General features: G+C 38.3%; 1 protein-coding gene across 1 annotated transcript; it reads right to left on the bottom strand.

Annotated features, from left to right (window-relative positions):
- Nucleotides 1-443: 443 nt before the first annotated feature.
- zdhhc15b (zDHHC palmitoyltransferase 15b) lies at nucleotides 444-25,812 on the bottom strand. The gene is made up of 12 exons (XM_065249165.2): nucleotides 25,641-25,812; nucleotides 25,062-25,088; nucleotides 24,845-24,939; nucleotides 24,634-24,754; nucleotides 11,796-11,865; nucleotides 11,284-11,316; nucleotides 11,070-11,190; nucleotides 5,997-6,129; nucleotides 5,728-5,854; nucleotides 4,872-4,984; nucleotides 3,757-3,823; nucleotides 444-1,834 (listed from the first exon to the last, which is right to left on the bottom strand). The coding sequence occupies exons 1-11, from the start codon at nucleotides 25,756-25,758 to the stop codon at nucleotides 3,780-3,782; spliced, it is 1,002 nt and encodes a 333-aa protein (XP_065105237.2). The 5' UTR covers nucleotides 25,759-25,812; the 3' UTR covers nucleotides 444-1,834; nucleotides 3,757-3,779.
- Between the last annotated feature and the right edge of the window lie 1,919 nt (nucleotides 25,813-27,731).

Genomic DNA, 27,731 nt, shown 5'->3' on the forward strand with positions numbered 1-27,731 from the left:
TAGAGCTATTTCCCGACACCTAATTCCAAAGCCTACACCACATGTAAATTTTCACCACTCTTGACATCTGTGTAAAGTTTCATGAGTTTTCAAGCATGTTTAGGCCCTCTAAAGTCCTGCTGAATTCGGAGAAAAATAATAATAACTCTTCGAAGAACAATAGGGTCCTCACACCCCGGTGTGCTCGGGCCCTAACCAGTACACGGATAAACATGTCTCTCTCTCTCTCTGTCTGCGTGTGTGAGAGAGAGATAGAAAGTGAATCTCCACATTCTGCTATTCATTTACCAAAACTGTGATTATTTTCATGATTAATTCATTTGTTCAGCCCTGTTTGTATTATTGTTTGCCTACATATCGTAAATTATGAGGGCATTTATACCCCAAGGCTCTATTCAGTTTTTAGGCTGGATTTAAAAATAAAGCAATACACACTAAATAAGAAAGGATTTTTGATATTTAATGATCTGAAGACCCTTAAAACAATACATACTGTTTTTTTTTTTGTACCATTGGCATGTAATCACATATAATGAATTCAGATGGAGTTTAAATAAAAAAGGTTTGGTAGCATACACAATAAAACAAAGCAATACAAATACAGGACTTATAAAAATACAATAACTTGCCAAACTTTGTCAAAACTGTAAAAGATGCCCACCCACTCACAATACAACATCCTTATAAGTATACAACAATTTCCAGATCTATCTCACAACTACTCCTGTAACACCAGTGGAAAACATGATTATTGTTTGTGGTAGCATCTCACAAAGACATTTCTACAGTCATATGATGGGATTATGGGTTTTATGATATGCCAATGCATTTGTATTAAATCACATCTTATTTTGTGTTTTACATGTTAGGAGACTACTGGACAATAATAAATTATGTTCTCAGTAGCCCACAATTATGTACAGAGAGGTAAGAAAATGTTTATACTGCATCACAATGCAAAAGAAAGACATAATATAAATTAATAAACGGTCAGAATTAATGAATAAACAAAGCTTAATAAAACTGCCAATGATATAACTGTGTAAAGTGAATAAATGCATAGGATTTCCAACCACCTGAATATGCAAAGTGGTGGAAACAAACTCTTTACAGTGGCATCTGTGTTTCTGTTTATTTCATCTGTCAATCTCATGAAAAATCTTAGGACCAAAATCAAAAGATTTTTTTTACTGTATTATAGAAACAAAATACTTTAAAACATGTTTTACAAACCAGTACAACAAATACTGTTATGACTTTTGCAATACAGTTATATTTATTTATTACACTTTTTGGCATTGCAGCGGTGAGAATTGAGGGCGAAATCATGAAAACAATGCCAAAACACGAAACATCTCAAAGCTAATTAACTTAATCCTTTCTTTTGATTTTGGTCTGAAATATGAACTGACATGTTCTTAATGGGTTTCATGAGATTCACTCCATAATGTGAAATAAAACGCAGCATTAATCAAATCCAACGCTTCCTGGAAATACCTCCAGCACTAAAGGCAACTACATGATTATTTATGACTGATATGTGTCAGGGGGTTTTCATTATAATCCACAGTCCAACAGGTCGTCGACATCGGAAAATGTCACTGAGTGTCCTGTGACGCTCCTTTTTCAGAAAAGATGATATTGTAACATTCAACGATGAGTTTTAAGTTCAAAATTAAAAAATGAAATCTCCACAGTCTGCTATAATTGGCTCCTAATGGACATGCTCTTCAGGAATGATCCAGGAACTGGAATGGAGTTGTCACATTCAAAAACGGATGCTTTCCTCAAACCGTTCTGGATGTTTATTGTTGAAGTGAAGTAGTGCGTTCCACTAGTTAAATAAAAACAAACAAATGTTAGCTTAAAGAAAAAGTGAAGTACAATTTTCTGAAGATCATTTGAGAGATGCTTTCAAGTGCAATGCCAGGGCGTCAGGGGTTGTTAACTGGGCACCCCTTAGAAAAATATTAAAGGAATAGTCTACTCTTTTGCCATATTAAACTATGTTATTACCTCAACCTAGACGAATTAAAACATACCTATCTTTTTTCAATGCGTGCACTGTACAGCGCGTTATGAATGTGTTAGCATTTAGCCTAGCCCCATTCATTCCTATGGTACCAAAAAAAGTTTTCTTTTGTGGCACCATACTTACTGGTATAACTCCTCATGTAACAGTCTTTAAATAAGGAAAACACGGAAGTGTTTGGTGGCTTCCCTGTTTGGTACCATAGGAATGAATGGGGCTAGGCTAAATGCTAACACATTCACGACACGCTGTACAGTGTACGCTTTGAAAAAAGATATGTATGTATTAATTCGTCTAAGTTGAGGTAATAACATAGTTTAATATGGCAAAAGGGTAGACTATTCCTTTAACCATGGTTTTACTACAGTTTAAAAATTATTGTACTAAAACCATGGTTTTGCTAATAGTAATCAATACAACAAAAAAACATGATTACTACCCTTTAAAAAAAAAAAAAAAGGTTAATTTTCATAAGGGTCTGCTGTATCATTAAAAGGGTGTTATGATGAGTGCTTCCTATACGGTATGTGTTGAATGGTTGCTTAGTGGCCCATAAAAGGTCTTTGGGCTCTATCATACACCCGGTGCAATGCAGCGCAAACAGTAGCGAAAGTGTTTTGCTAGCTTTAGCCTGACGCAGTTATCATTTTCATGTCCAGCACAACGTTGTTTAAATAGCAAATGCATTTGCGCCCATGGGTGTGCTGGCTTGGTAACAAGGTGTGTTCAGGCGCATTATTGGCGCATTGCTATTTTGAGGCAACTTAAATAGACTAGAACCAAAACCTGCTCTAAAGATCAAAGTCAATGGCGCAATATTGTTTTTCTTATTTAAAGAGTGCGTTAGTAATATGCGCCTATTAGCAGAACGACAACGCGCATACACATGGACGCACAGCAGCACACAAACGTTTTTAAATATGAAAAATAAAAGGATTAAAATGTAAAAAATTATTATTGAGTCTCTTGGACATAAATGAGGGCAGATTACAGGGTGTTTAGAAGGCATTAAGAGCTGCTTCACTTGAAGTCTGGTAACCAGAATTTTGCTTTTAAAAAGTGTAAATATTGCATGATTTTTTTTAAATGCTACCCCACGGATTTATTGTATATGATGACTTTGTACCTCTCGATATGTTGAGATGAAATTTACAAATATAAAGTATTTATGCATAATTTTGCATATTTGTAAATGATTCTCTACATGCATCATATTTTACTTAACACTCCATGACTGAAATAATGACTTTTAAGAGAATCAAAGCTTTAACTACACAAATAACCAATTCAAAGAATAAAACACAACACATTTTTTTAACATCAATCTTAAACTAGTGGTCTTCTTCATCTGCTTACAGTTTTTCTGCTTACACACTCTGCCCTTTAAATAAGGAATCAGCATGACGTGAGCACAATTGGTTTTAAAGAGGATGGGAGATGAGACTCTCATTGGTTTATTGCCCGTTAAGGCCCAAAACACACCATTACTCGTTAATAGGACTAACCCTTTAAGAGTGGGCGGCAGACACAAAGACCATTTTTCCTGTCGTTAAAGTAGCAAAAGTGCACTTAGATCGTTAAAATAGGGGCCTTTATGTTATTCTAGCCTCTGATCTTAGCTAAGCATGATATGTTTAATATTTAGGGTTAGTGGTTTGTTTAAATCCCTAACTCCAAATCTGAACACAAGTTATATGATGTTTACATCAGCAAACAATACTCACCTAATATAAATCCCGTCCAGAGATTATGTTTCTGTCCTGATAGTGACTAAAGAGCCGTTCTCATCCTCTGAAACAAACATGAGACCATTTATATAACTTCTATAACAGAATTTGATTGTTAAATCACCTTACAGAATAGAGAAAAGGGTAAATTGCATAACATCCCTAACCCTTATAAATAAGAAAACATAAATGAAAGAATATTATAAATACTGGCAATATAATTTGAAATGAATTTTTTCTCCTGAGAATCTACCACAACTACTGGCACACACCTGATTCAGAGGGCTCAAGCCATTTAAATGTCCTTTAACACAAAACATTTGCTGCTTTTATTTTCAAGTTTAATTAAATTGGCTGTGCAAGTCATTTCGACTTAGTCTATAGGAGCGTTTTCACATTTGGCTCCTTAACTCTTGGAATAGCCTTTTGGTTATGTTTGGGGCTTAGACACTTTCTCAGTTAATATCTAGTTAAAAGACCAAGCATCTCAGACTTCATTTATATCAGATCAATTATCTTTTGCTTATAATGTTATGAATAGCAGCTATGCTAATAATTCTGCAATAGCTTTTCTGTTCCTACAACAGGCTACGCTTGAGATATCTCTCATATATATTTATTCAAAGACGTTTTTGTGCTTGGACAGGATCTACTGTATTGTAAACAAAAAAGGGCCCATATTATGCAAAACCCACTTTTACAAGGTGGGCATAAATGTGTGTTGGTAGTGTGTAAATATAACCAATTTACAATGAAAAAAATCCACACTCGGCTTCTTTTTTAATCCCTGTTAGGTTAGGAGCTGTAGCTCATTTGTATTTAAAGGTACAGGCACAACAACAGCACTTTTTGTTCCTGCCCAAATATTTTGCATAACAAATGATCTGTGGGGTATTTTGAGACACATCTGAGACTTATATTACATCTTGTATAAATGTGTATATGTGCCCTTTAAAAAAAATCTGTTTTGGTTCCAAAGAACAAAGAAAGCCATCAGGGGTTTGAAGACATGACAGTGAGTACATAATGGCAAAATGTTTCATTTTAGGGGGAATTTATCCTTTAATTCACTGGATTAGTTTGGCTCTGTTTTACTATTGTATCTATCTCACCTGCACTCTCTTCATCTGATTCACCGTTCTCCATCCATTTCTCTTCATTGGCCAGTAAAGGGTTTTCAGATTCACGCAAGGTCCTCAGGGGAAAAAAGTGTCCATCACCTTCGCTATGATATAAATATACCAAACCACACATGAAGAACAATCACATGCTACATGCACTGTATATATGTATGAAGACTGATGTAATTGAGCTTTTTTATCCGACTCCTAACGGATAACCGGTCAAACCGTATTTCTGAGTGACCTAAGGCTGGGATTAAGCGGATATGAATCTACAGTATTTAATTAACAAATAATATGTTCGGTTAATACCATCTCATTTTTGAGTTTAGCTGCTGTTGCATCTTTTTGAATTATTTATATTACTACCAAAATGAAAACTGAGCATTTAAACATTTAGTAGACTCATGACCTTCATGTTGCTAATGCAATACTCTACTTATTGAGCTATAGAAACCCATTCATCCATTTATACTATAATATCATTTTTGGACAAAGCATCATACATTTCAATGTGTCTTTAATGCACCAGTTTGAATACACAGTGTTGTATACACCTTTGCACATCGTCTAATGTCACTGCTGTTTATCTAATCCATGCATCTCCAACTCTGTTTCTGGAGGGCACCTTTTCTGCATATATTAGTTACAACCATACTCCGACACACCTGCTTTTATTTTTTAGGTAACCCTGCACAACTTGATTAGCAGGCTCAGGTGTGTTTGATTGGGTTTGAAGCTGAAATCTGCAGGACATGTGCCCTCCCGAAACAGGTTTAGATACCTGTATGTGTGGACCATAATGCCTAAATTTGACTGTTTCCAGCTAGTTCAGACAGAAGCTCACCTTGTGTACACTGGTATAAACCAGAGCTTTTTATTTTCCCCAAACACCTGCTGGAGGTTTCTGCTGAAGCCGAGATTAAAACCGTTCCTGTCAGGACCGTTTTGAAACACTGGTGCCGAAAACGCCTCTGGTAAACACAAATGAAAACAATTCAGCTATATTAGTCTAATATATAAATCTTATATAATAATCCAAAGCAGAAAGATCATACTGTACTATAGATAGTTAATATCATACTTTTAATGTAGGTGAAAATATGGCTCGCTCACCTAGTGTGGATCTGTTTTTAGCCACCAACCAACAGTGGTAACCAAACAGGAACATGAGACTGACAAAAAACATGAGAGCCACAAACAAAAGGAAAAGCACATGGAATTTGGCTGGTCCGCTGGGAAGATCTCCCTAACAAACACAAACAGAAACAGGCTTTCACTTATGTTTTCCTAATAATGTTAACACTAATAATAGCATCAGTTTGATAATTTCTAAAAGATGTAGTAAAGCAAGCACATTAAACACAACTACCTTTGTAAGCACAACTTAAACATAATGCTTTACAGTAGGGTTTTTTCTTTGTAATTGTCTTATACATTTTAAATGCAATGTCATAGACCTTTCAAAAAAAAAAAAAAAAAGGTTCAAACAAAATCTCTATGTTAGACAGACTAGCTCTCACAGCAGATGCTAAAGTCTGTTTGTTTTAGTTCTCTGTTAGTGATTTCCTTTTGGAGTGGACTTTGAGCTTGGTCGTAACTTTGCAGATCAGTTTTATACTCAAACATCACCACTAAATAACATGAAAAATGTGACAAAGCATAATAAAGACTCCTTTAACGCATCAACAGTCCTGCAAATTGAACCTGAATTAAGCAGACCTAATCCAGCCAATCAGGATCTTCAGGATTAATGTGTAGTCAAATTGTACTTTTCATTTACTTCTATTCATATGCATGCAAATGTGTTGGACCCAAAACGCAAAGTGAAATGAAATTTCACAATTCGCTGCAGTTTCAAGTTCCAGTTTCAAGTGAATTCTTAACCTGTGAACCTTTGTCACGTGAAAGTGTGATGACCTATTGATGATCAATGTCAAAGAGTGACTTTATCAGGTAAAGGAAAAAATAAAAATAACAGTATCGCATGATCCTACTTTGTACAATAATTAAAAAAAGCAACTATAACGGTGCAAGCATGTCAGAATCTTTGATGCGTGAACACTTTAGCGCAGTGGTCACCAATCCTGGTCCTGGAGAGCCGGTGTGTCTGCAGAGTTTAGCTCCAACCTTAATCAAACACACCTGAAGCACCTTAATTATCTACTTCAGGTGTGTTTGACTAGCCTGACTACGTCAGACTTTGTACTTCCGCTAAATTTCATTACGCTTCTGTACTCAGTCTGAGATACCTCCCATTCAAACCGTTTTCCTCAGGTTTCAAAACAACCGGCGAATCAATGAACAGAGGGCGGGCTGAGAGCCGTGACGTAGACGCTAAGCGCCGAATGTACGGTTGTAGTTTGTAGTGGACATGGAGGCACAGAAAGCTATTTGCTCTGTTGTGGAGAACCGGCACTTGCCAACTTAATCCCGAACAAGAAAAGTGTTTGTTAAACATTTTGAATGGAGATTATGTTGTTGCCCTACTCCCGACAGGTTTTGGGAAAAGTTTAATTTATCAACTATTATCGATCGTGAGCGAGAAACTGTGTGCAGCACAGCTTGACGTGCACAACAATCGATATCATGGAAGGAAATTTCATTGTTCACAGTTAATGGTGGAGGACGCGTGGGCAAACATTCTTTGGTGACGTTCCTGATTAACCAGAAAAAAAGGTAGGAAGATTTAATTTACATATGGTTATGGCCGTCTGGTGGAAGAGTTTGAGAGGAGAGAGGGGCGTTCCTCCACTTAGACGTGAGTGGAAAGACACCGTAAGGATAGTGTTCAACTAGCTCTGGCCCGATTTACTTTACATAATCTGCAGAAGTCGTTCATAGCCATGTTAACTTCGGTATTTCGCTCGATGGGTTTGTTTTCACATCATGCGTGTATTTTACAGCAGAAATTTGATGCGGCTGAGCTGGCGCATAACGCACATCATATCCAAACGTTATGTGATTGGCTTACGTTTAGACCAATGATTTTAAACTTCAGACAAGCCCCTCCCATGAGAAGGAAAACGATTGTCAATTATGCCCAGCCAGACTCTGTCTATGAAGCGAAGCAAAATAGCAGAGGATGGTTCTACCAGGCTAGTGTTTGACAAGGGTTGGAGCTAAACTCAGCAGAGACACCGGCCCTCCAGGACCAGGATTGGTGACCACTGCACTAAAGTGTGACATCATATCTGGTTAAAGCCCACATATGCAAGGGTCTGTACAGAAATGTTGCATGCTGAAAGTCGAGTGTGACAGCAGCATTACTAGAAATATTCAGGCAGGTGTGTTTGAGCTAAACTCTGCAGGACTGTGGCCCTTCAGGAACTGAGTTTGACACCAAAACTCCTCATGTTAATTTAAATGTGTCCATCGAACTGAACTTTGACTTATCTATACATTTTAGCCAAATTTTTTGTTTATGTTGTTTATTTTAAAGGGCACCTATTATGCAAAATCCACTTTTACAAGGTATTGGACCCCTTTAAACCAAAGTAGTCGCATTAGACATGCTGTTTTGCTTCTCCTGTTAGGGCGCACTCACATTATCCAAACCAAACCAAACCATGCCCCAGCGCGATTGTCACCCCTCCCTACTCCCCCAGGTGCACGCACTCACACTGTACTTTTTATCGATCCGAGTCCGGGCGCGCTTTCGTCATTAAGGGCGCACTCACATTATCCAAACCAAACCAAACCAAACCAAACCATGCCCCAGCGCGATTGTCACCCCTCCCTACTCCCCCAGATGCGCGCACTCACACTGTACTTCTTATCGATCCGAGTCCGAGCGCGCTTTCGTCATTAAGATGCAATTGTTTTGAAAAAAGCAGGAAGTCAAGCGCTCTCTTAACACTGGAACCCACCGTAATGATAAGTCTGTGCTTTTTTTTCGGAGTCATTTGGTGCGCGATTACAGACAGACCTCTCACATGTCATCATATTGCTTAGTTGATCTGTCACGTGTGCAGCTCGGACATTCACGTAACCCCGCTGTGCGCATCAAAAGGTTTTTAAGGCGGCAGATGAAGGTGAGTGGTCGCGCAGCTGACGTCTTCACATTTTGAATCGCGCTCAGGCGCGATTGCGCTCACACCATAGCCTTCCGCGCCTGAGCCCAAGTGAACCGCGCTCCGGCCCACCTCTGCAACCCGGCCGCGGCGCGATTAACCAATCCGCGACCGGGCACGGAACAGAGTGATCACACTAGTCAAACAAACCAGGCTTTGGGGGTCAAACGCGCCCGAGCGCGGTTTGGTTTGGATAGTGTGAGTGCACCCTTAATGTGATGTAACACTGAATAAGCACCACAGCCACTGACTGACTGGTTAATTTTACCCAAAAGCTTTTCTAAATTTGTTTGTTAGGACATTGTAGCTCTAATGGGGCTTTTTTCTACCATCCAAACAGGGGCATTTTGGACATGCTATAATAAGTGATCTGTGGGGTATTTTGAGGAAAAACTTCAAAAACACATTCTAGACACACCTGAGACTTATATTTAAATTCACCATAAAACGGAAGTAGCGCTTGTCTTATTTTCCTGTGGTGACGTATATCCAAGTGAAACGGCTTCTGAAATGAAAAAAGGTAGGGCGGGACTTAAATTCGTCCATCAAGAATTGATTCGATAATTTGAAGTTGGGCCAAGTTGCTAATTGCTAACGCTGCACTGACCCCGCCCACCTGCCATACCATATAAGGAGGATAAGTAATTTGTAAAAAAAATACTACAATATTCCAAAAAATTGCAGTTTTTCATTTCAACTTTAAGGGTCAGATTTACTAACAGCTTGTGTCAACGCAAACCATCATTTTGGCATTAAATAATGACTGTTGGGATTTACTAAAGACACACAGTGGATATTTAGTGCTGTTAAGGTGTGATCTAGTTATTTTTGAGACTATACTACATATGCATTTCTAGGAGTTTCCCTTTGAGATGCAATATTTATGGGAGAAGATTATTTAAATGATTGTCATATTACTGGTACTTGTGCCATTATTTAACCCCAAAAAAGCATGTCTTAAAACACTTTGTGCTTGAAATGGCTGGAATTATTGCTGATAGGAGAGGCATCACAGAGATCAGATAGCGCGTGGTTCCAGAAAGAGGATTTTTTTAACATGTAACAGATTATTTGGAATGCCAGATGAACATTTTCAAAAATATAGTTTGCCAAGCCATGCTATTTTTTATTTGCTGGGAGGAAATAAAAGAGGAGTCAATAGGAGAAGTCACACAATACCAGATGTTTCAAACTTGTAAACCTTCATTTTTTACTGTACTATGGCTTCATTAGCTGGGATTTTATTTTCAGCTGTAATGTCCTTGTTGCTGAACTAAGGCGTATCAGTTGTTAGTAGATCACCCACACCTTCAAGAGCATCAGTTCTTTTTTCCAACCCTGAACTAATTTGCGCTGCTCTTAGTAAATATCATTATAGATTAGCTGTTTTGCCCATGTTGTTTAATTTTGCTAGCCAGACCTACATCAAGATGTAAGGTCTGGCAACTCTTCACACAAAGGCTCAATGCAAGGGGCGGGATATAAGGTTGTCCCTCAAAATGCTTCTGCACGCAATAGGATAGCGCTATGACCAATCAGAGCAACGAAGAAGGTGACGTAGTTACCGTAACCAGTCGGCAAAACTCCAAACAGATCTTTCTTGCTTAAAAAGGACTTCAGTAGGGTTATTTGCTCTTCTCTCAAAGAAAAACATAAGTCTAAGTCCTCCGGAGTCGCGGCCAAAGCCGCTTTAAAAGAAAGCTGTTCGCCAGCAGCAGCAGCCATTCTTTGTTTTCAAGTAGGAACCGTTGCAGCTCTGTCGTCATCATGTTAAGCCCGCCCCACAGACGCTACACACGATGTGATTGGCCTGACCAAATTTTGGTTTTTGGAGCTGTTAAGTGTATTGTGAGTGCCTAGACTAAACCCTGGCAGCAAATATATTTTGCGGCTGCTAGGGTGCGTCTAGATTTCTAGGCTATAATTTTGCATCTTTTTAGTAAATAATCTGCATATATTACCACTCCCATCTGCGCTTTTTCGGAATTGCACTCTTAAGCTTATTTGCCCGTTTAGTAAATCTGTTCCTAAATCTTATAAAAAAATGGTACCTGTTTAAAGCTTAACTGATCTGAGTTTAGTTTCAAGTTAAACTACAGTACATGCTGAAACTCACCGTCCAGAATCTGAGGAAGTACTGAAACACTGTTGATGCTACGAACACACAGTACACCATAGAGTACGACAAGAAGAGCAAAAAGAACTTGTAGTTGGAGAAGCCGACACAATTGTTCACCCTGAATACATAAAACAAACATGTCACCATACCATCCATTGTTACCCATAATACACAATGAACAAAAGAGGAAGAATATTTTATTCATATTTACCATGGACAATGGTGATCCATTTTCAAAACACATCTACAAAACACAGGAGCACAGAAATCATTAAATGTCAAATCATCTTGTTAAACTGCACCATTTAATTTTAATTTCTGCTGTATACAGTGTCAAGATGTGAACCTTTTGGAATTTCATAATTTTCTGAATAAATTTGTCATAAATTGTGATCTGATCTTCAAGGGTCAAAGGTATTGACAAACATAATGTGTCTAAAAATAACACAAAAAATTCTGATCTTTCATGTCTTTATTGAGAACAACCAGAAACAACATGTCATATCATCATGAAAACGTCATCTCAACTGTAAAGTATGGTGGAGGAAACATTTTGATTTGGCCTGGCCAGCTTGCAATCATTGAGGGGAAGATGAATTCTTAAATATATCAGACAATTCTTCAGGATAATATGAACCATGAAATTCCAAAAGGTTCACATACTTTTCTTGCCACTGTAAATGCTTGTTGGGGAACAGAGATCTGTAAAGGTGGTTGACTTACGTTTCACACAGGGAGCAGTGGTGACAGCGGTCAGGTTTTAGCACCTGACAGTGATCACAGAACCTGATAGCTGAAGACATGAAGACAAAGAAGATCAGCTATCAGCGTTTGCATTCAGTCACATGTTTTTCAGCCGAACACTGCCAATCACAACATCTGGTTAGGGTGCACTTCTATTATACTTAACCTAACCAAACTGTGCAATTATCCCCCCTCCCAAACCCCCCGGAAACACGCACACACTCACTCATCATTAGGATGCGATTGTTTTGCATAAAAGCAGGAAGTAAAGCGCTCTCTTAACACTGGAACTCATTGTCATGTTAAGTCTGTGTTTTTTATTTTGAGTTGTTTGGTGCGTGATGACACACAGCCCTCTCACGTGCCACTGCCTATTATATTGCTTAATTGGTCACATGTGCAGCTTAGACATTTACGTAACCCTGCTGTGTGAATCAGAAGGTTTTTATGAAGGCAGATGAAGGTGAGTACTCTGATCCACAAACGTCTGTGTTCGACTTCACGCGGCATTGCGCAGTGCCGCTGGAGCGATACAGTACAAAACTGTGGACTTTGGACTTGTGGATGGTCTCTGCAGCACCGTGTGAAGTCAAACACGCTTTTTGGGCACACGTGAATGGGTGTTTTTGCTGCTGCTAGATAAATATAATCATGGCTTCCATGTGTATCCTGAAACAGCAGAAAACTTTATTTCTGCAATGTGCGCATGTCAAATGATCAAATCTTATTTAAAGTTCGTGCCATATAAACACGCACATCAATCCGATCACATTATTAAAGGTGCTCTAAGCGAATTGACGCATTTTAGACCATAACATTTTTTTGTTACATACAGCAAACATCTCCTCACTATCTGCTTGCTGCCTGTCCGCTGATCAAACTGTAAAAAAACACGATCTCTGTAGACAGCCCAGGCTTCACAAACGGCAATAACAACACAGTGGCCAAACCTAGCACCACAAAACAAAACAAAGTGTTCCAGCCAATAAACGACAAAAAGGATTTGGGGGTGGGGGTTGGGTGTAGGGATGCACCGATACCGATACTGGTATCGGCCTCGATACCACATTTTCTAAAGTACTCGTACTCGTTAAAAGTCCCCCAATACCTGGAATCGATACCACGGTCTGAGAAATGTCTATGTTTGAGCGGCGTGTAAGGGGTTAATGCCTCTTGTGTTGTCTAACAAGTTAATAGACAAAGATCATGGGCGGCCTCGCCATTAAAGCCGAACGTTAACTGTTTACATTCCTTGCTCATTTAAACAATACTTAGTCAACTAATGTGGTCAACCAATACACCTTTTGAAAGATAAAAGTACACCGATTCATATGCGTTTATGCATTCAACAATATAAATAACTTAGAAGGAGTTTTTGGTTATTCTGTATGAATTGTCAAACAATGCAAAGCTATAACAAAGCGGACGAATCCTTACCTTTTGTGTAATAGCATCGAGATGTCTGGTAAAATAATGGTAACATGTATTGCTCTTCTAAGAAAAGTAGTCCAGTATCCGATATCCATAGTAAATATTTGCACAAAACACACTGACCGGTAAAAAAAAAGGGTTTATATGTCCATTGTTTACGTCCCTGATATCCAGTAAACATGACGTCATACTCCCGTTCCCTCGACGATTATGTCTTTCTAACACATTTTCCGATAAATCCAAACTCGTCAGCGCATCTAGTAGAGTGTTCTAAACAAAATTAGAGTAGTTGAAGTAATTTCTGATAAAAACTACCCTCGCAAACTTGTAAAGTAGTGAAAGGGGGCGTGTGCTCCAGGTAGCGTTTGCTTGTGCGTATGCAACAGTTTTTTATAAAAAAAATGGACAAATGACCAATTGAAATCATGTAGTGTCTTGTGACGTGTAGCTAATGATATGACGGATACGCCCATGTGCAGATTTGCATAATGGCTTTCATATTACAGTGTTGTTATATGTGCGTAAACATTAGCTCTCCAGAAAGTTACACGCTCGTGCTTGTGACACATACGGCCTTGAGATTCACCTGCTTGTTAGCACTACTTACAATGGACCAGCGTCGTGGACAGAAGTATTTTTTCTCCTACTGCTGCCTTGGAAGAACTTATATGAAGCAGTGATGAAGAAAATGTTGAGGATTCCGAAGAAGAAAGTGTTTCCAGTGTCGACGCGGAACAAGAGGAAAAGTTTTTAGACGGTCTTGATCTAAAGGTAAGTTTATAACTATTTCAGCGATCTGTACTGTATTATTCTTACTTCGTATTACATTTGTTTAGTGAAAGACGTTTTATTACTTTGACTATTATACATGACGGGCCCTAACTTGCACCCAGCGCAATTGACTTTGTCAGTGACGCATGTATCATTCGTATTTTGCGCCGGCGCACAGCGGGGTTTTTCCCTCCACAGATGCACGTCAGCAAACTAGGGAATGAACTTGCGCTCCCTGGGCGGTTCAGCGCAAAAAGGAGGCGTGTTGCGGCGCAAACCATCTCTTATGCTATTTTGCAGTTTCAAAAAACAATTGCGCTACTAACCAAAAAAAACTAGTCTAAAGTCAGTGGCGCGTTGCGCGTGGTTCATTATGCTATTTTAAGGGCGCATGCTTGACCATAATGTATAGCGTGCACAACGCGCATACACTTTGCTTATCTAATCTACACAGATGCAACAGTTATTTTTGCAAATCATAAATTGTTACACTTAAAAATATTAATACACGAGATAAGGAGAATCATAGTGGTGAGCATTGTGGTGATATTTTTTATTTATTCTCATGCAAATAACGATTAAAATATTTTCATAACTTTGTTGTGTGGCTGTATTACGTTTATTTTATGTAAATAATAGTTAAAATGTTTTCATAAGAAACCTTAATGTATATGAACTTGATTTGTAAGAGTACTTTGGGGTTGGACCTTGCTTGCGTTTCTTGGATTTCAAAGCCCCCAAACCCTTTCAGCGGTGAGGGTGGACGCAGCGATGTCCTCTGCTGGCGTCAAGTCCTGAGGCAGATCCACCTCCCGTTACACGGCGTGCCCGATTTATGCTGGCAAGCGTGGGATTCCCCCGTACAAGAACGTGGGTCTCCTCGGCTGTAAACCGGTCCTGGCGTGCGCCTGGTAAATCCGTCATAATAATAGCAACCCGCCATGGAACTTGCGCCCTTGCGTTTAAAGGGAATGTTGGCTAGCGTTCTGATTGGTTTATTTGACGTTACGCCCAAACCACACCTATGAATAATGAACCTACTTCAGACCAACCTCTTATTGATTTGCGCCCGGCGCAAGAGTTATTTCTCACGCCGGGAAAATAGCAACAGCGCCCAAGATCCGCCCACAAACTCACTTGCGCGTTGCGCTTCGCACTTGCGTTTCAGATCGTTAAAATAGAGCCCCATGAGTGCATTGATGCATTGTGTAATCACGGTGTTATTCAATTGCTGATATAGCGATATAATGTTATGACGTATTTGAAGGAAGACTTGTAACTTACATGCGCAAATGCGCAATATGTAACAAGCTCTTTCTAAGTTGTTATTACAGTAGAAGGTGAGTTTCTAATACAGTTTGTTGTTGCCATTAGCATCACTTAGAAACACTATGTAAAGCATGACGACACATGTTTTACTGTATGTAAAAGTAAAACGATCTTATTGCGTCATCACTTAGAAACACTATTATGTAAAGCATATGACACATGTTTTACTGTATGTAAAAGTAAAAAGTTCTTATTGCGTAAATGGGAGGAAAATGCAGTGAATATGTGATAGTTCTACTGTATGATATTATCAGTTGCATTAGAAGACGCATTTCTAAACCTATTTGTAAATGTGAATAGGGATGCTGACACTTCTGATGAAGAGTGGTTACCAGAGGCCTCTGGACCACAGACAAAGCTTTCCTGGCTGTCTAAAACATCTTCACCTGCCTTCACCGCTGCCAAGGTAAGAGGAGAGAAGAGGACACAGATAGAATCTACTCCATCTGACTCACCCAGTACTTTATGGTAGGTGAAATATAATGCTGTTTTGTGCATGTTTATTTAGAAAAAAACTGTACTTTGAGGCAGACTGTTGACAGAGTATTGTGAATGTGTGCAAATGGCATCACTAGAACAGGCCTGATGGTACACTACTTGATAGCCATAATCCTAAAGTGTGAATTTTGTGTATGAATAGAGCTGGCCTGATGGTACATTACAGTGATAGCCATAATCCTAAAGTGTGAATTTTGTGTATGAATAGAGCTGGCCTGATGGTACATTACTGTGATAGCCATTATCCTAAAGTGTGAATTTTGTGTATGAATAGAGCTGGCCTGATGGCACATTACTGTGATAGCCATAATCCTAAAGTGTGAATTTGGTGTATGAATAGAGCAGGCCTGATGGTACATTACTGTGATAGCCATAATCCAGAACAGAAACAGAAACTGCTTTTTTGAGTTTCATAATCAGCTTGTCCCGTTGGACCTAAGTATCAACACTGCCTAGCCACGTGCAACATGTTGTAAATAGTTTGTTTTGTAAATTGTTTATATTTTTGACTCATGTCACAGTACTGCTAAGCTACGTGCAATACTTTGTAAATAGTTTTGTATTTTTGAATCATGTCACAGCACTGCCAAGCTACGTGCAATACTTTTTTATCACAGGTTGTTGATGACTACTATATTGTAAACATATAAAAAAATCTATACATACAATTTAATTTGTTCTATAATGTTGTACATTTTCCTAAACCATGGAAAAGTATGTAAGTGAATAAAGACATTGTTTCATTTTATATGAGTAAGTAATCTGGTGTCCTTTTAGAGGCTTCAAGTAGCACACAGAGAAAATGCCCATAAATGCCTTTTAAAATACATCTATAAAGTTAGTATTTTTTCAGAAAAACAGTGTATATTGTTCTGTCACACACTAAATCAAGAATAAAATGTGTGGAAATGGTCAGATAAGCATGTTAGACCTCAATGTAGAAGGTGGTAACCAAGTGTCCCTTTGGAGTCTCCAAGTGGCTTTTTTTGGAAAGACACCCAGACATACACTAACAAAAAAGCTTGTAAAAAACCCATTTTTGCTTGTATCAACTTCAAATTTTCAAAATAGACTGTCAAGACCTGTGGTTGTAGATCAATTATATTTTCAGGCTCATTTACCACTGGCTTGTTAATTATTTTGCCATAGAAATGTAAAAATTGAAATTTTTCAAAAGAGAAAAAATCTTGAACGCTGTATTTCTGATGCCATATCTATGAAATAGTTATTGCTAGAACAGTTCTGCATTTCTAATAGTGAAATTTGAAGTGTTAGCTTTCAAAAGACACCTTGGTTATGTTTGTAGACAGTATGTTGTATGAGCAACAGCCTTTTTATTTTGGGTATGCCATTTGCCAGAGTGGGGGGGGGGAGGCTGGCTCGACGTCTAAGAGGCTAAAGAGGCAGAGTTTACAACAAACTGGAAAACTAGTCCTTTGTTTTTTTGTTAAATTATATGACTAAAGCTGTTAACTGTAAATTTAAATCATGTTTTTTTATTAAGTACTCTGTATCGGTATCGGCAAGTACTGAAATGCAAGTACTCGTATTCCAAAAAAGTGGTATCGGTGCATCCCTAGTTGGGTGCGTTCATGAAAGCACGGAAGGGAGGGGGAGGAGTTAGCTACGCTCCGTCTGTTTGAAAACAATTCAAACGTCAACAAAAACTAACGTCTCGCAGATTCGCTTAGAACGCCTTTAAGTGTTCATGTAAACTATGATAGAATTTATCAATCAGAATGATTTCATTCAAGGCAAAAGGTGTCCTTGTAAACATAGCTTGTACTGAGAGGTTATATCAATCAGAACTCAAATCATCATCATCAGTAAGGTCTGCTTGAAATGTGCAAGTAATAATCATAATAGAAAGAGAGGCAAAAATAAAACACAAAATAACAATATTAAAAGAAAACTTGGAATATAAATAAACAGGAATCTAGAATGAATAGAAACAGAATATTGTTGCATGCAGTAATTATATAGCCAACAGTTCAACTGTATAGGAATGTGCAAACAAAGAAAGTACAAATATGCCTTATGTGTTACGTGATAGTATCATTACAGCATGCTTTGTGCAAGCATCAATTAAAAGATTGCCTGATGGGGAAACGAGACAGATGTGTTCATAATAAGGACATGTATGACAGCTTGGAGCTTGTCACGAGGAACCCAATAAACATCACACAGCAACCATAAAGTTAGGGCTAATATATACCTAATATTAGATATTATCGTGTTATCGCACAAATAACTCTTCTGAATACCAGACATATTAACATCACTTCTCCTACTCAACTTTGTTTACCGCCCTCCAGGTCCACTTCTGAACTTCATAGAGGAGCTTGATATGCTGCTCTCCTCTTTCCCTGAGGACGGCAGCTCTCTCATCGTACCTGGGGACTTTAACATCCACCTGGAGAAGCCCTACGCTACAGACTTTATCACACGACCTAACTCGGCTCACCACTGCTGCCACACACAGGTCAGGAAACCAGCTTGATCTCATCTACACCGCAACTGCACTACGGACCACATTAAGGTTGTACCGCTCCATCTTTCTCACCACTTTTTCATAACTTTCAACATGCACCTTCTTACATCCTACATCCCCAAACCGTCTCCAGTAAATTTCAGGTGTAACCTTCGCTCTTTCTCCCCTTGTTCCCCTTTCCGCTGAGGTGGCATCCTCTCTTCCATCTCACTTTTCCTCTTTAGATGCCAATGCTGCCACTGAGACTTTATGCTCTACACTAACATCATGTTTAGACACTCTTTGCCCACTCCCTCTTGCCCCTGGCTATATGACATTCTCCGTGAGCAACAAACTACACTCAGGGCTGCTGAAAGGAAATGGCACAAATCTAAAAATTCTGTCAATCTCTGTCACTACCAGTCACTTCTGTTCTCTTCTACAGCTTAAACATCCTACTTTACCACAAAGGTAAGCACCCAACGCAAAACAGCTGTTCAAAACTCTCTGCTTTGTCACCTTCTGCTCCACACACTTGCTTATTATCAGCTGATGACTTTGCTAACCTTTTTACGAACAAAACATAATTTGTCAGCAACCAATTTTCTACACCACAAACCTCACAACACACTACACGCACATCCGACATCCATTTCTCCTCTTTTTCCCCACTGACTGACACTGAAGTTACTAAACTTCTCTCCACCCAACCCACAACATGTCCCCTTGACCCAATTCCCACCGATCTCTTACAGGCCATTTCAGATAAACTCACCTATAACATCAACACCTCCCTGCTCACCGGCACATTTCCATCTACTTTTGAACAGGTCCTGCCCTGGTCATGCCACTGCTTAAAAAGCCATACTCAACCCCTCTCTCACAGATCTGTCTCACTTCTTCAGTTCACTGTGATAACACTTCAAAGAGCTGTTTTTATCAGGTATCTTCCTTTCTATCATTGAACAACCTACTAAATGACAAGCAGTCAGGCTTTAATGCAACCACTCTACCAAAACAGCACTGCTCTCGTTAACAGAGGCATTATGGCGAGCGAAGGCGGAATCCAAATCATCAGTTTTGATTCTGCTAGCCCTGTCGGCAGCCTTTGACACAGTCAACCATCAGATCCTACTAGTCACACTATCATCGCTAGGGATCACAGGTTCTCCTCTTCAATGGTTTAAATCTTATCTCTCTGATAGATCCTTCAAGGTGTTGTAGAGGAGCACACTGTCCACAGTTCACCAGATGGTCACTGGGGTCCCTCAGGGATCAGTGCTTGGTCCACTCATTTTCTCTATCTACTAGGGCTGGGCGGTATGACGGTATATTCCGTTACCGCGGAATAAAATGTCAGACGTAACAGATTTTTCTATTCCGTCTATTCCGCGGAATGCAAATAAGTGGGCGTGGCTAACTCTGCCCTCCAGCATGTTAGACTTAGTGTTACGGAGAAACATGTAAAATAGTTCACCTATAAAAAATGAACGAGTTATTTGTGTAATTTTTATAATAAGTGCCAGTGAATCCACCGCGGGTCACGCAGCAAGACTCTTGCTTGCTCGCTCTCGCGCTCTCTCTCTCTCGCGCGCGCGTGCTCTCTCTCCTCATGCAGCAGCCGGCCGGTCTCTCGCATGCAGAGGTCTCTCTAGGCAAGCGCAAGGAGCTGCGACGCCAAATAAAGAGTTCTTCTCGCACATAATGCTAATAGTTGTAAAGTTTTCTGAACTTTAAGCATGCTAAGACAAAACTCGCGTTTATATCAGTGATAAGTGCGATAATGGAGCGATAGTTTGACGAGCCATTTGCTTGTACAAACATAATTGATCGGAAAGACGAGAAAGAGATGCAAGTGTTGAGGTCTAATAGAAAGTAAAGGGCGTCAAGACCTTAAAACAAACTTTATGATCATCACATCATAGGACCTGTCACATTTATAATATCTAGAGCTTCTTCTCTCATATACAGGTATTTATCCTGTCTGTAGGTTTTTGCATATATTTATACCTGTTCATTTTACATATTGCATATGTTTAATGTAATGTATGCATAAATACAAAATACAATGAAGCCATACTATAGCTTCAATAGTCTATAAAGTTAATTACTCAATTAAAAACAAGATTCAATGCTCATATTTTAAAACTGTGTTGAGCATTTAGTTAAAAGCTAAAGTGAGTGGTGTATTTCTGTAAATTTTTATCATCAAAAAACAATATAAACTGAAAAACATGTATACCGTGAAATATTCCGTTCCGTGAAATAAAATGACTCATTCCGTGGAATAGATTTTTGGTCATTCCGCCCCCCACTGCTATCTACACAACACCCTTAGGCAGAGGTGTAAAAAGTACTCAAAAATTTTACTCAAGTGAAAGTACAAGTACTGAGTGTAAATTTTACTCAATTAAAAGTACAAGTATCTGGCCAGAATCATACTTGAGTAAAAGTAAAAAGTACCACATTAAAATTGTACTTGAGTATTAAAAAAGTAAAAGTAACCGGAAAAAGGAAAACGAGAGATTCATGTTTAAGCTTTCTCTAAAAACATGAAGTGAATGAACCACATCCAAGGTTTTATCATTTACAACTGTTTGTATTTAATTGTATTTCATTATCAAACTATAAGACTACTACATAATTTCCAACATGATCTCACAAAGTTCAGTGGTATAGTCACAGAATTTTTTGCTCATTTATCCGGGTCATTGTCACGGATCTCCGCATTTTTCCCTGTCTGTCCCACGGACTTTCTTTTACGTGTCAGTTTCACGTATTGATTACTCAATTGTTTTTCCTATTTTTAAACCATTTTCACGTGGGTTTGGGGTAAGATTTGGGGTTTGTGTTAGGATGTCACTTTAACTATTGGTTTATAAAAAAAAATTCCATACTTTTAAACAATTGTCGCCTGACATTAGGGTTAGGAGTTGGGTTTGGATGTTATTTTACGTTACAGAAAGTTCTAAACCCAAACCCACGGGAAAATGGTAAGAAAATAGGAAAAACAATTGAGTAACCAATACGTGAAACTGACACGGAAAAGAAAGTCTGTGGTACAGACACAGAAAAATGCAGAGATCCGTGACAATGAATTTTAGTATGCAACATGCTACTCAAAATTGTAAAACCTCGAACTTAACTTAAATTTCAAGCTCTATCCAGCCGATGCAGGATAAGGTGTATTAGACATGTTTCACACTGTAAATATCCGATAGGAAACCAATCACATTTAGAACAGTGGGCGGCTAAAAACCACATGAAATCTGTTTTTCTAATCCGTTTCAGGCTACATCCAGAGGTGGTTTGAAATCCATTTCAGTCTTACCGTCCTGATCGCATTTGTGTAGCTTTTCGGTTACGTCATGCTGTCACATCACATAAAACACGTCAGACGTCGAGGCAGATTGTCATGCCAGTGCGACGTCATTACCATAGAAACAGTGCAGATAATCCGGAAAACGGCTACAGGATGAACAGATCAGATCTGAACAGTTGTGAAACAGAATGTGTACAGTGAGTCTGTCAAATTAGATATGCACCAAAATTTAGACTGACAGTGTGAATAATGTATTAGTCTTGATAGAGAGGCAGCAAACAGCAGGAAACGTGTCACACTTCATGTGTTGTCGATTTCAAAGAAGCAAAAAATCTTCATCATTAGATGAACTGTTGGCCAATTCCTTAGTGTGGTCAAAAGGCTCCAGAATAAATAACATTTCAATTAAACTGACCATCAGCGCAATTCAATTGGTTTGACAGAGCAAGCAAAAATAGATCTCTAAAATAGAAGTACTTTTTGACTGTAAATAAAATTGTAAGGAGTAAAAAGTACTTTTTTTCTTTAAAAAATGTAATTAAGTAAAAGTAAAAGTACTGATTTTTAATTGTACTCAAGTAAAGTAAAAATCCCCAAAAATAATACTTAAGTACAGTAATCAAGTAAAATTACTCAAGTACTTTACACCTCTGCCCTTAGGACCTATCATACAGGCACATGGCTTCTCCTACCACTACTAGGCTGATGACCCACCAAGGTGTAGATTTTTATGACTAACTGCCCTTTACCGCTTACATTGCAAAGACAGCATGATCACGTCGATTTGCATTATACAATATCGGGAAGATATACGCCTATTCCTTACAGAGCATGCTGCACAACTCCTGATCCAGGCCTTGAGTAGATGAGCCGCACCCTGTCATACCTTCACCATAGGGCACTAAATCATGTTCCCGCTCATTTTCCTTCACTACTCCATGCTGGTGGAATGATCTTCCTATAGACCGTTTTACAAAGCATGTGATCAAATAGCCTGCGAGCGCATCTTGGCAACAGAAGTGGTGTCGTTCCCCATTGGTTCTAACGTGTTAGCAACTCAGAACGTTTATCAAAACGGTTTCCCAGCATCAAAATGTCTGGTTGTTGCGTTTGGTTGCACTAATATAATATTCTAATATATGGATATATGTATCTGGCCACTTTATATTTGGCCATCTGCTAACGTCTTCTATCCACTCCACTATAGTACACGGATTTGGTCGCTGTGTTGAAAAAGTGGATAAAGTCATTTTTAAAATAATTTGCTCTGTCTATGTTAGTTCTCTGCTGATTCTCGCTGTACTTCTGTTGCAAAGATGCGCACGAATTCGCTGCCACGTCATCATTGTGTACAAACAGTAAAAGGGTCTATAGGAGTCCGATCAGCCACATCTCTTGCAATATTAAAAAACAACAACAAAAACGAATCTCTTCCAAAAATACTTCAGAAATTGATATTGACTGCAGACACACCTCTTCTACCTTAAAAAAAAACACTAGCTCTCTTTCTCTCTCAACCAATGTATTGTTTCGGAATAGTGAAAACTTACTTGGTATAATCACTTCTTGTATTATTGCCCCCCTATGACAAATAACTTTATTGTTTACTTATCTTTGTAAGTCGCTTTGGAAAAAAGTGTTTGCTAAATACCTAAATGTAAATGTAAAATGTAATTTGTTAAGCATATGAAATTAAAGAATTTCATAAATAGAGACAGAGCGCAGCGCGTCATAACCTGAAAACCACGCCCACCGGGGGGGGAAGCAATCCAACCGTCTCCATTGACTTTGTATTGCGAGAAGCCGCCTCCTGGTCATTTCTGGCTTATAACAAAAAACTGAATAATGCCTAAAAGCTGCTGTGTGACAATATCTACAGCTAACAAGCCAAAGAACCCAGAAATAAGTTTTTATAAGCTGTTGAGCCGTAAAACCCAGCTTTTAAGGAGAATAAAGTGGATCGCCGACTACGTTTTCCCCTATTGGACGCAGTTTTACTAATAGGAGTACAATGAAAAGTTGCCTGTATCCATTTCTGTGTCTTTAAACGCTTGTTTTTTTGAAGTTATAAAAACGTATTTGTTTTTTTGGGGTTGTTAGATGTACACCTTGTCACACAGCAGCTTTTAGGTATTAATCTGTTTTTAAGTTTAATCTGTAAATAAGTTTTTATAAGCTGTCGACCCCAAAAAAAACGAGCGTTTAAAGACACAGAAATGGATACAGGCAACTTTTCATAGTAATACTATTAGTAGAACTGCGTCCAATAGGGGGAAACGTAGTCGGCGATCCACTTTATTCTCCTTAAAGACAGGGTTTTACGGCTCGACAGCTTATAAAAACTTATTTCTGGGTTCTTTGGCTTGTTAGCTGTACATATTGTCACACAGCAGCTTTAAGGCATTATTCAGTTTTTTGTTACAAGCCAGAAATGACAAGGAGGCGGCTTCTCGCAATACAAAGTCAATGGAGACGGTTGGATCGCTTTCCCCCCCAGTGGTTTTCAAATTTGCATAACTGCGCTCTGTCTCTATAGTGTAAAAAAATCTATATGAATGTGCCAAAGATGGCACTCTAGGTAACTTGACCTCATCAAAATCGTAACAGCAAGTGACACTTAAGCAACATTTACATGTTTAATTTAATAACAAGTAGTAAGTGGCCACCAGGTCTACTTTTTTTACTGTGTGTTTACATTTCAAATGCCTTATCAAAATCATTTTTTTTAAATTTAAGCACAAAAGAAATTTTTTGCCATTTATCAAGTAGCAACAAAATCCGTAAAGATATCAAGATTTTAAGGAATATTGCTTAGCCCTACTTGCTGTATGTATCTGGAGGTTAATGTGAAAATTTAAATACAGAGTGGTTTGATAGCACTACACGGTTTACAGTTTGAAGGAAAATCTTTTGATAAATGTCTTAGTTATATATCAAAAAATTAAACATTTGACTTCTAAGACTATGCAGAAATACTCGTAAAAGGGAACGTGTACCTCCTGACTGAGCACGTGTGAAAATAGGAAGCTTCTTGGCAACATCAGCAAGGATCTGTTTCTGAACATCTGGTCTCTCTTCCAACTCATATCTTTCTTTATCCGTGTACGATAACTGGAACTGATTCACAACAAGAGCACATCATCAGTTTTATGCGTTTAGATTATGATCATCATCACCTGAGATCTAACAGTCTCACACAACACAAACCTTTTTAGATGGTGCAGACGGTGGAGTGAATATGGCCTTCCAGTAGGTCCAACAGAACATTATAAAACACACATGGAATATCAACAGATAGGTCACTGTCAAAAAAAAATCACATGTTAATAAACTATGTCCATCTTAAACTTGGCTGTTTACTATTATATCATTTGGTTAGATCAAGAAGACTAATATACAATGACAGCGTAAAGTTTAAACTTACCCCTCTCTAGATCATTGTTGAGAGTTACTGAAATGCAGATGAGATCAATATGAGTCACATATAACACAAAGGCTGTGTCTCAGCACAGTTTTCACAAGCCTAATGGGCTGCCTACTTAAATGTGATGATGTCCCAAAATATGTCTAGATAAACATCTTGAATATTATACAGGTGTTAATCACTTCAGACATTATGACGTAGACACAGTTGTACACAGTTCAGTAATGTTATATCCTGAGACCGTGCTGATCATACATGAGGTTTACTGTAGGAAGACAGTTTGTGGGATGTGTGAAGACTATGTTGCCCAAAATGCTGTCTATCATCTCGCTGTAGGTTGATGAGTCTGAGTCTGCTGCCCGAAAATCAGCCAGTGTAAACAGTTCTTTAAACAGGACAGGGTAGATAAAACTTGACTGAAAACCGGTCTACATATTGCTTTTTAAAATGCCCGCATAAACATAATACACGGACATTAGTCGTGTTGGATTTGTACGTATTCTTCATACTTCCTTATTACAGACGATCAAAAACCATGAGCCCAAATCAATCAGATCAAGTATTAGTGTAAAGTCTTACCGAAACACAGTTCAAAAACATATGCGTAATATGACCAGAGCACGACACATGAGATGATAATGACGGGAATCCAGGAGAAAATCCTTTGACAACATCTCAGACCCCTCGACAGAGCCATGATCAACCTCAAGCCATCCTCACCAGCTCTGTCATCTGATAGAGGGCCTGCCGAGTGCCGACAAGACCATAGACAGTAAAGAAATACATAAACCACGCATTGGCCGCTTTGGTCCGCTACTGCGATACGTCAGCGGCGTCGCCATTTTAAATGTGGCAAGTGGCAACTTCTCTCATAGCAGCTGGAGAAAAATGTCTCCGTCGTGTGCACAATATTCACAACGTTTTCATGGTTTCTTAAAAAACTGTAACACGAGTTAATGAAATCTAAATGGCCACTTTTCCTCGTTTTGGATAAGCGAGCAATACATTGTCTGTCTTGTAGCTTGCTGATGATAGGCTAATTTAGCTGACATATTGAAGGTTTCCTGAAGAGAAACATATTATGAGGCATTGTGAGGTAACTGAAAGAAGAGAAAGGTTTTCCTCAAATGAATGCTCGTGCTATGCTGCTGCATTGAGAACTACGTTAATTATTGTTCTGTTTATGTATGCAAAAGTGTTAAAGACTTTGTGTGATAAAAATCATTAAAGCCGCTTGAGAAATGTAAAAGTTATTTTTATTTATATAAAAAAAAATGCAGTTTTTAAAGGCTTGTCTTGCCACATCTAATATGGCGGCGCCGCTGACGTATCGCAGGAGCGGACTCTATCTGATTGCGTGGTCTAGGAATGCGACAGGCAGACGCCAGGGATCGATTCTCGGTTATCCGCTAGTATGCCTGACTTTACCAAACACTTCCGTTTGTTTAAAAGAAAATCGAATTTCATTAACATAAGAGAAAAATTTGGAAACAAGTTTTATTTAAAAATGTAACACGTTCTCAAAAGGTCTTATGAATAGACAGCGCCAGAACAAATTAACCAGTTTCAGAACAGCTCTTACAAAAAGTGCAGTTCATATAAATATTTATTCAGCTTTGCATATAATCTTCAAATGTTTATAATCTTCAAATGTTTCTCTGGTTATATCCTGTGCATGCTTGGCTTTCAAAATACTCGAAGGTCGATTGAGACAGTCTAGCAAATATATATGAATAATGCATACAAAATGTAAAAATGTTTGTATTTAATTATATATATATATATATATATATATATATATATATATATATATATATATATATATAAATATCTCTGAGCAAAATCTTTAAAAACTTCAAACCCTACGTTTAAAGCCTATTGCTGGTTTACAATATTTAGCCAATAGGTGTCACTGGAGGACCACTGCATATCACAGATCACACCTCTAGTTGACAAAATCCTCAATACTGATGCACATCACAGGTAATATATACTCTTTGCTGATGTGAAATTATTATTTTCATATTTCTTTTATAAAGTTTTGTGTATGTACAGACAATGTTAAATATTATGTTTCATGGTTCATCATGTTTAAGATTTTTATTTAAGCTGTCATTCGTAATATGTACTAGTAATTTATAGTTTATTGTAGTCTGTAATCTGTAAGAGGTTTGAGTCAGACAACAAATTACATATATTCTCTTTATATATAACAAGAAACCAGATGATTATTTTTTTAAGTAAAAAGTTCAAATGTACCAGTTAAAAGTTGTTCTATCACTGAAATAATTTTAGAGACATTATTTAAAGGTAAAAAAACTACATAGTGTTGCTTTAAGACAGGAGTGGGGAACCCTGGGTCCTGGAGGGCCACTGCCCTGCAGAGATTAGTTCCAACCCTAATCAAACACACCTGAATTTAATTTCCAAGTAATCCTGAAGACTCATAGGTGTGTTTAATTAGGGTTGGAACTAAACTCTGCAGGACAGTGGCCCTCCAGGACCAGGGTTCCCCACCCCTGCTTTAAGACAATATGGGGTGGTTTCCCGGACAGGGATTAGTTTTAGCCAGGACTAGGCCTTAGTTTAAATAGGAAATATAACTAGTTTTAACTAAGATGCCTTACTAAAAACATTAATTGTGTGCTTTTTGAGGCAAAATAAATGGCA

The sequence above is a fragment of the Paramisgurnus dabryanus genome, chromosome 16 (assembly GCF_030506205.2).
Source record: "Paramisgurnus dabryanus chromosome 16, PD_genome_1.1, whole genome shotgun sequence".
Taxonomy (NCBI): domain Eukaryota; kingdom Metazoa; phylum Chordata; class Actinopteri; order Cypriniformes; family Cobitidae; genus Paramisgurnus; species Paramisgurnus dabryanus.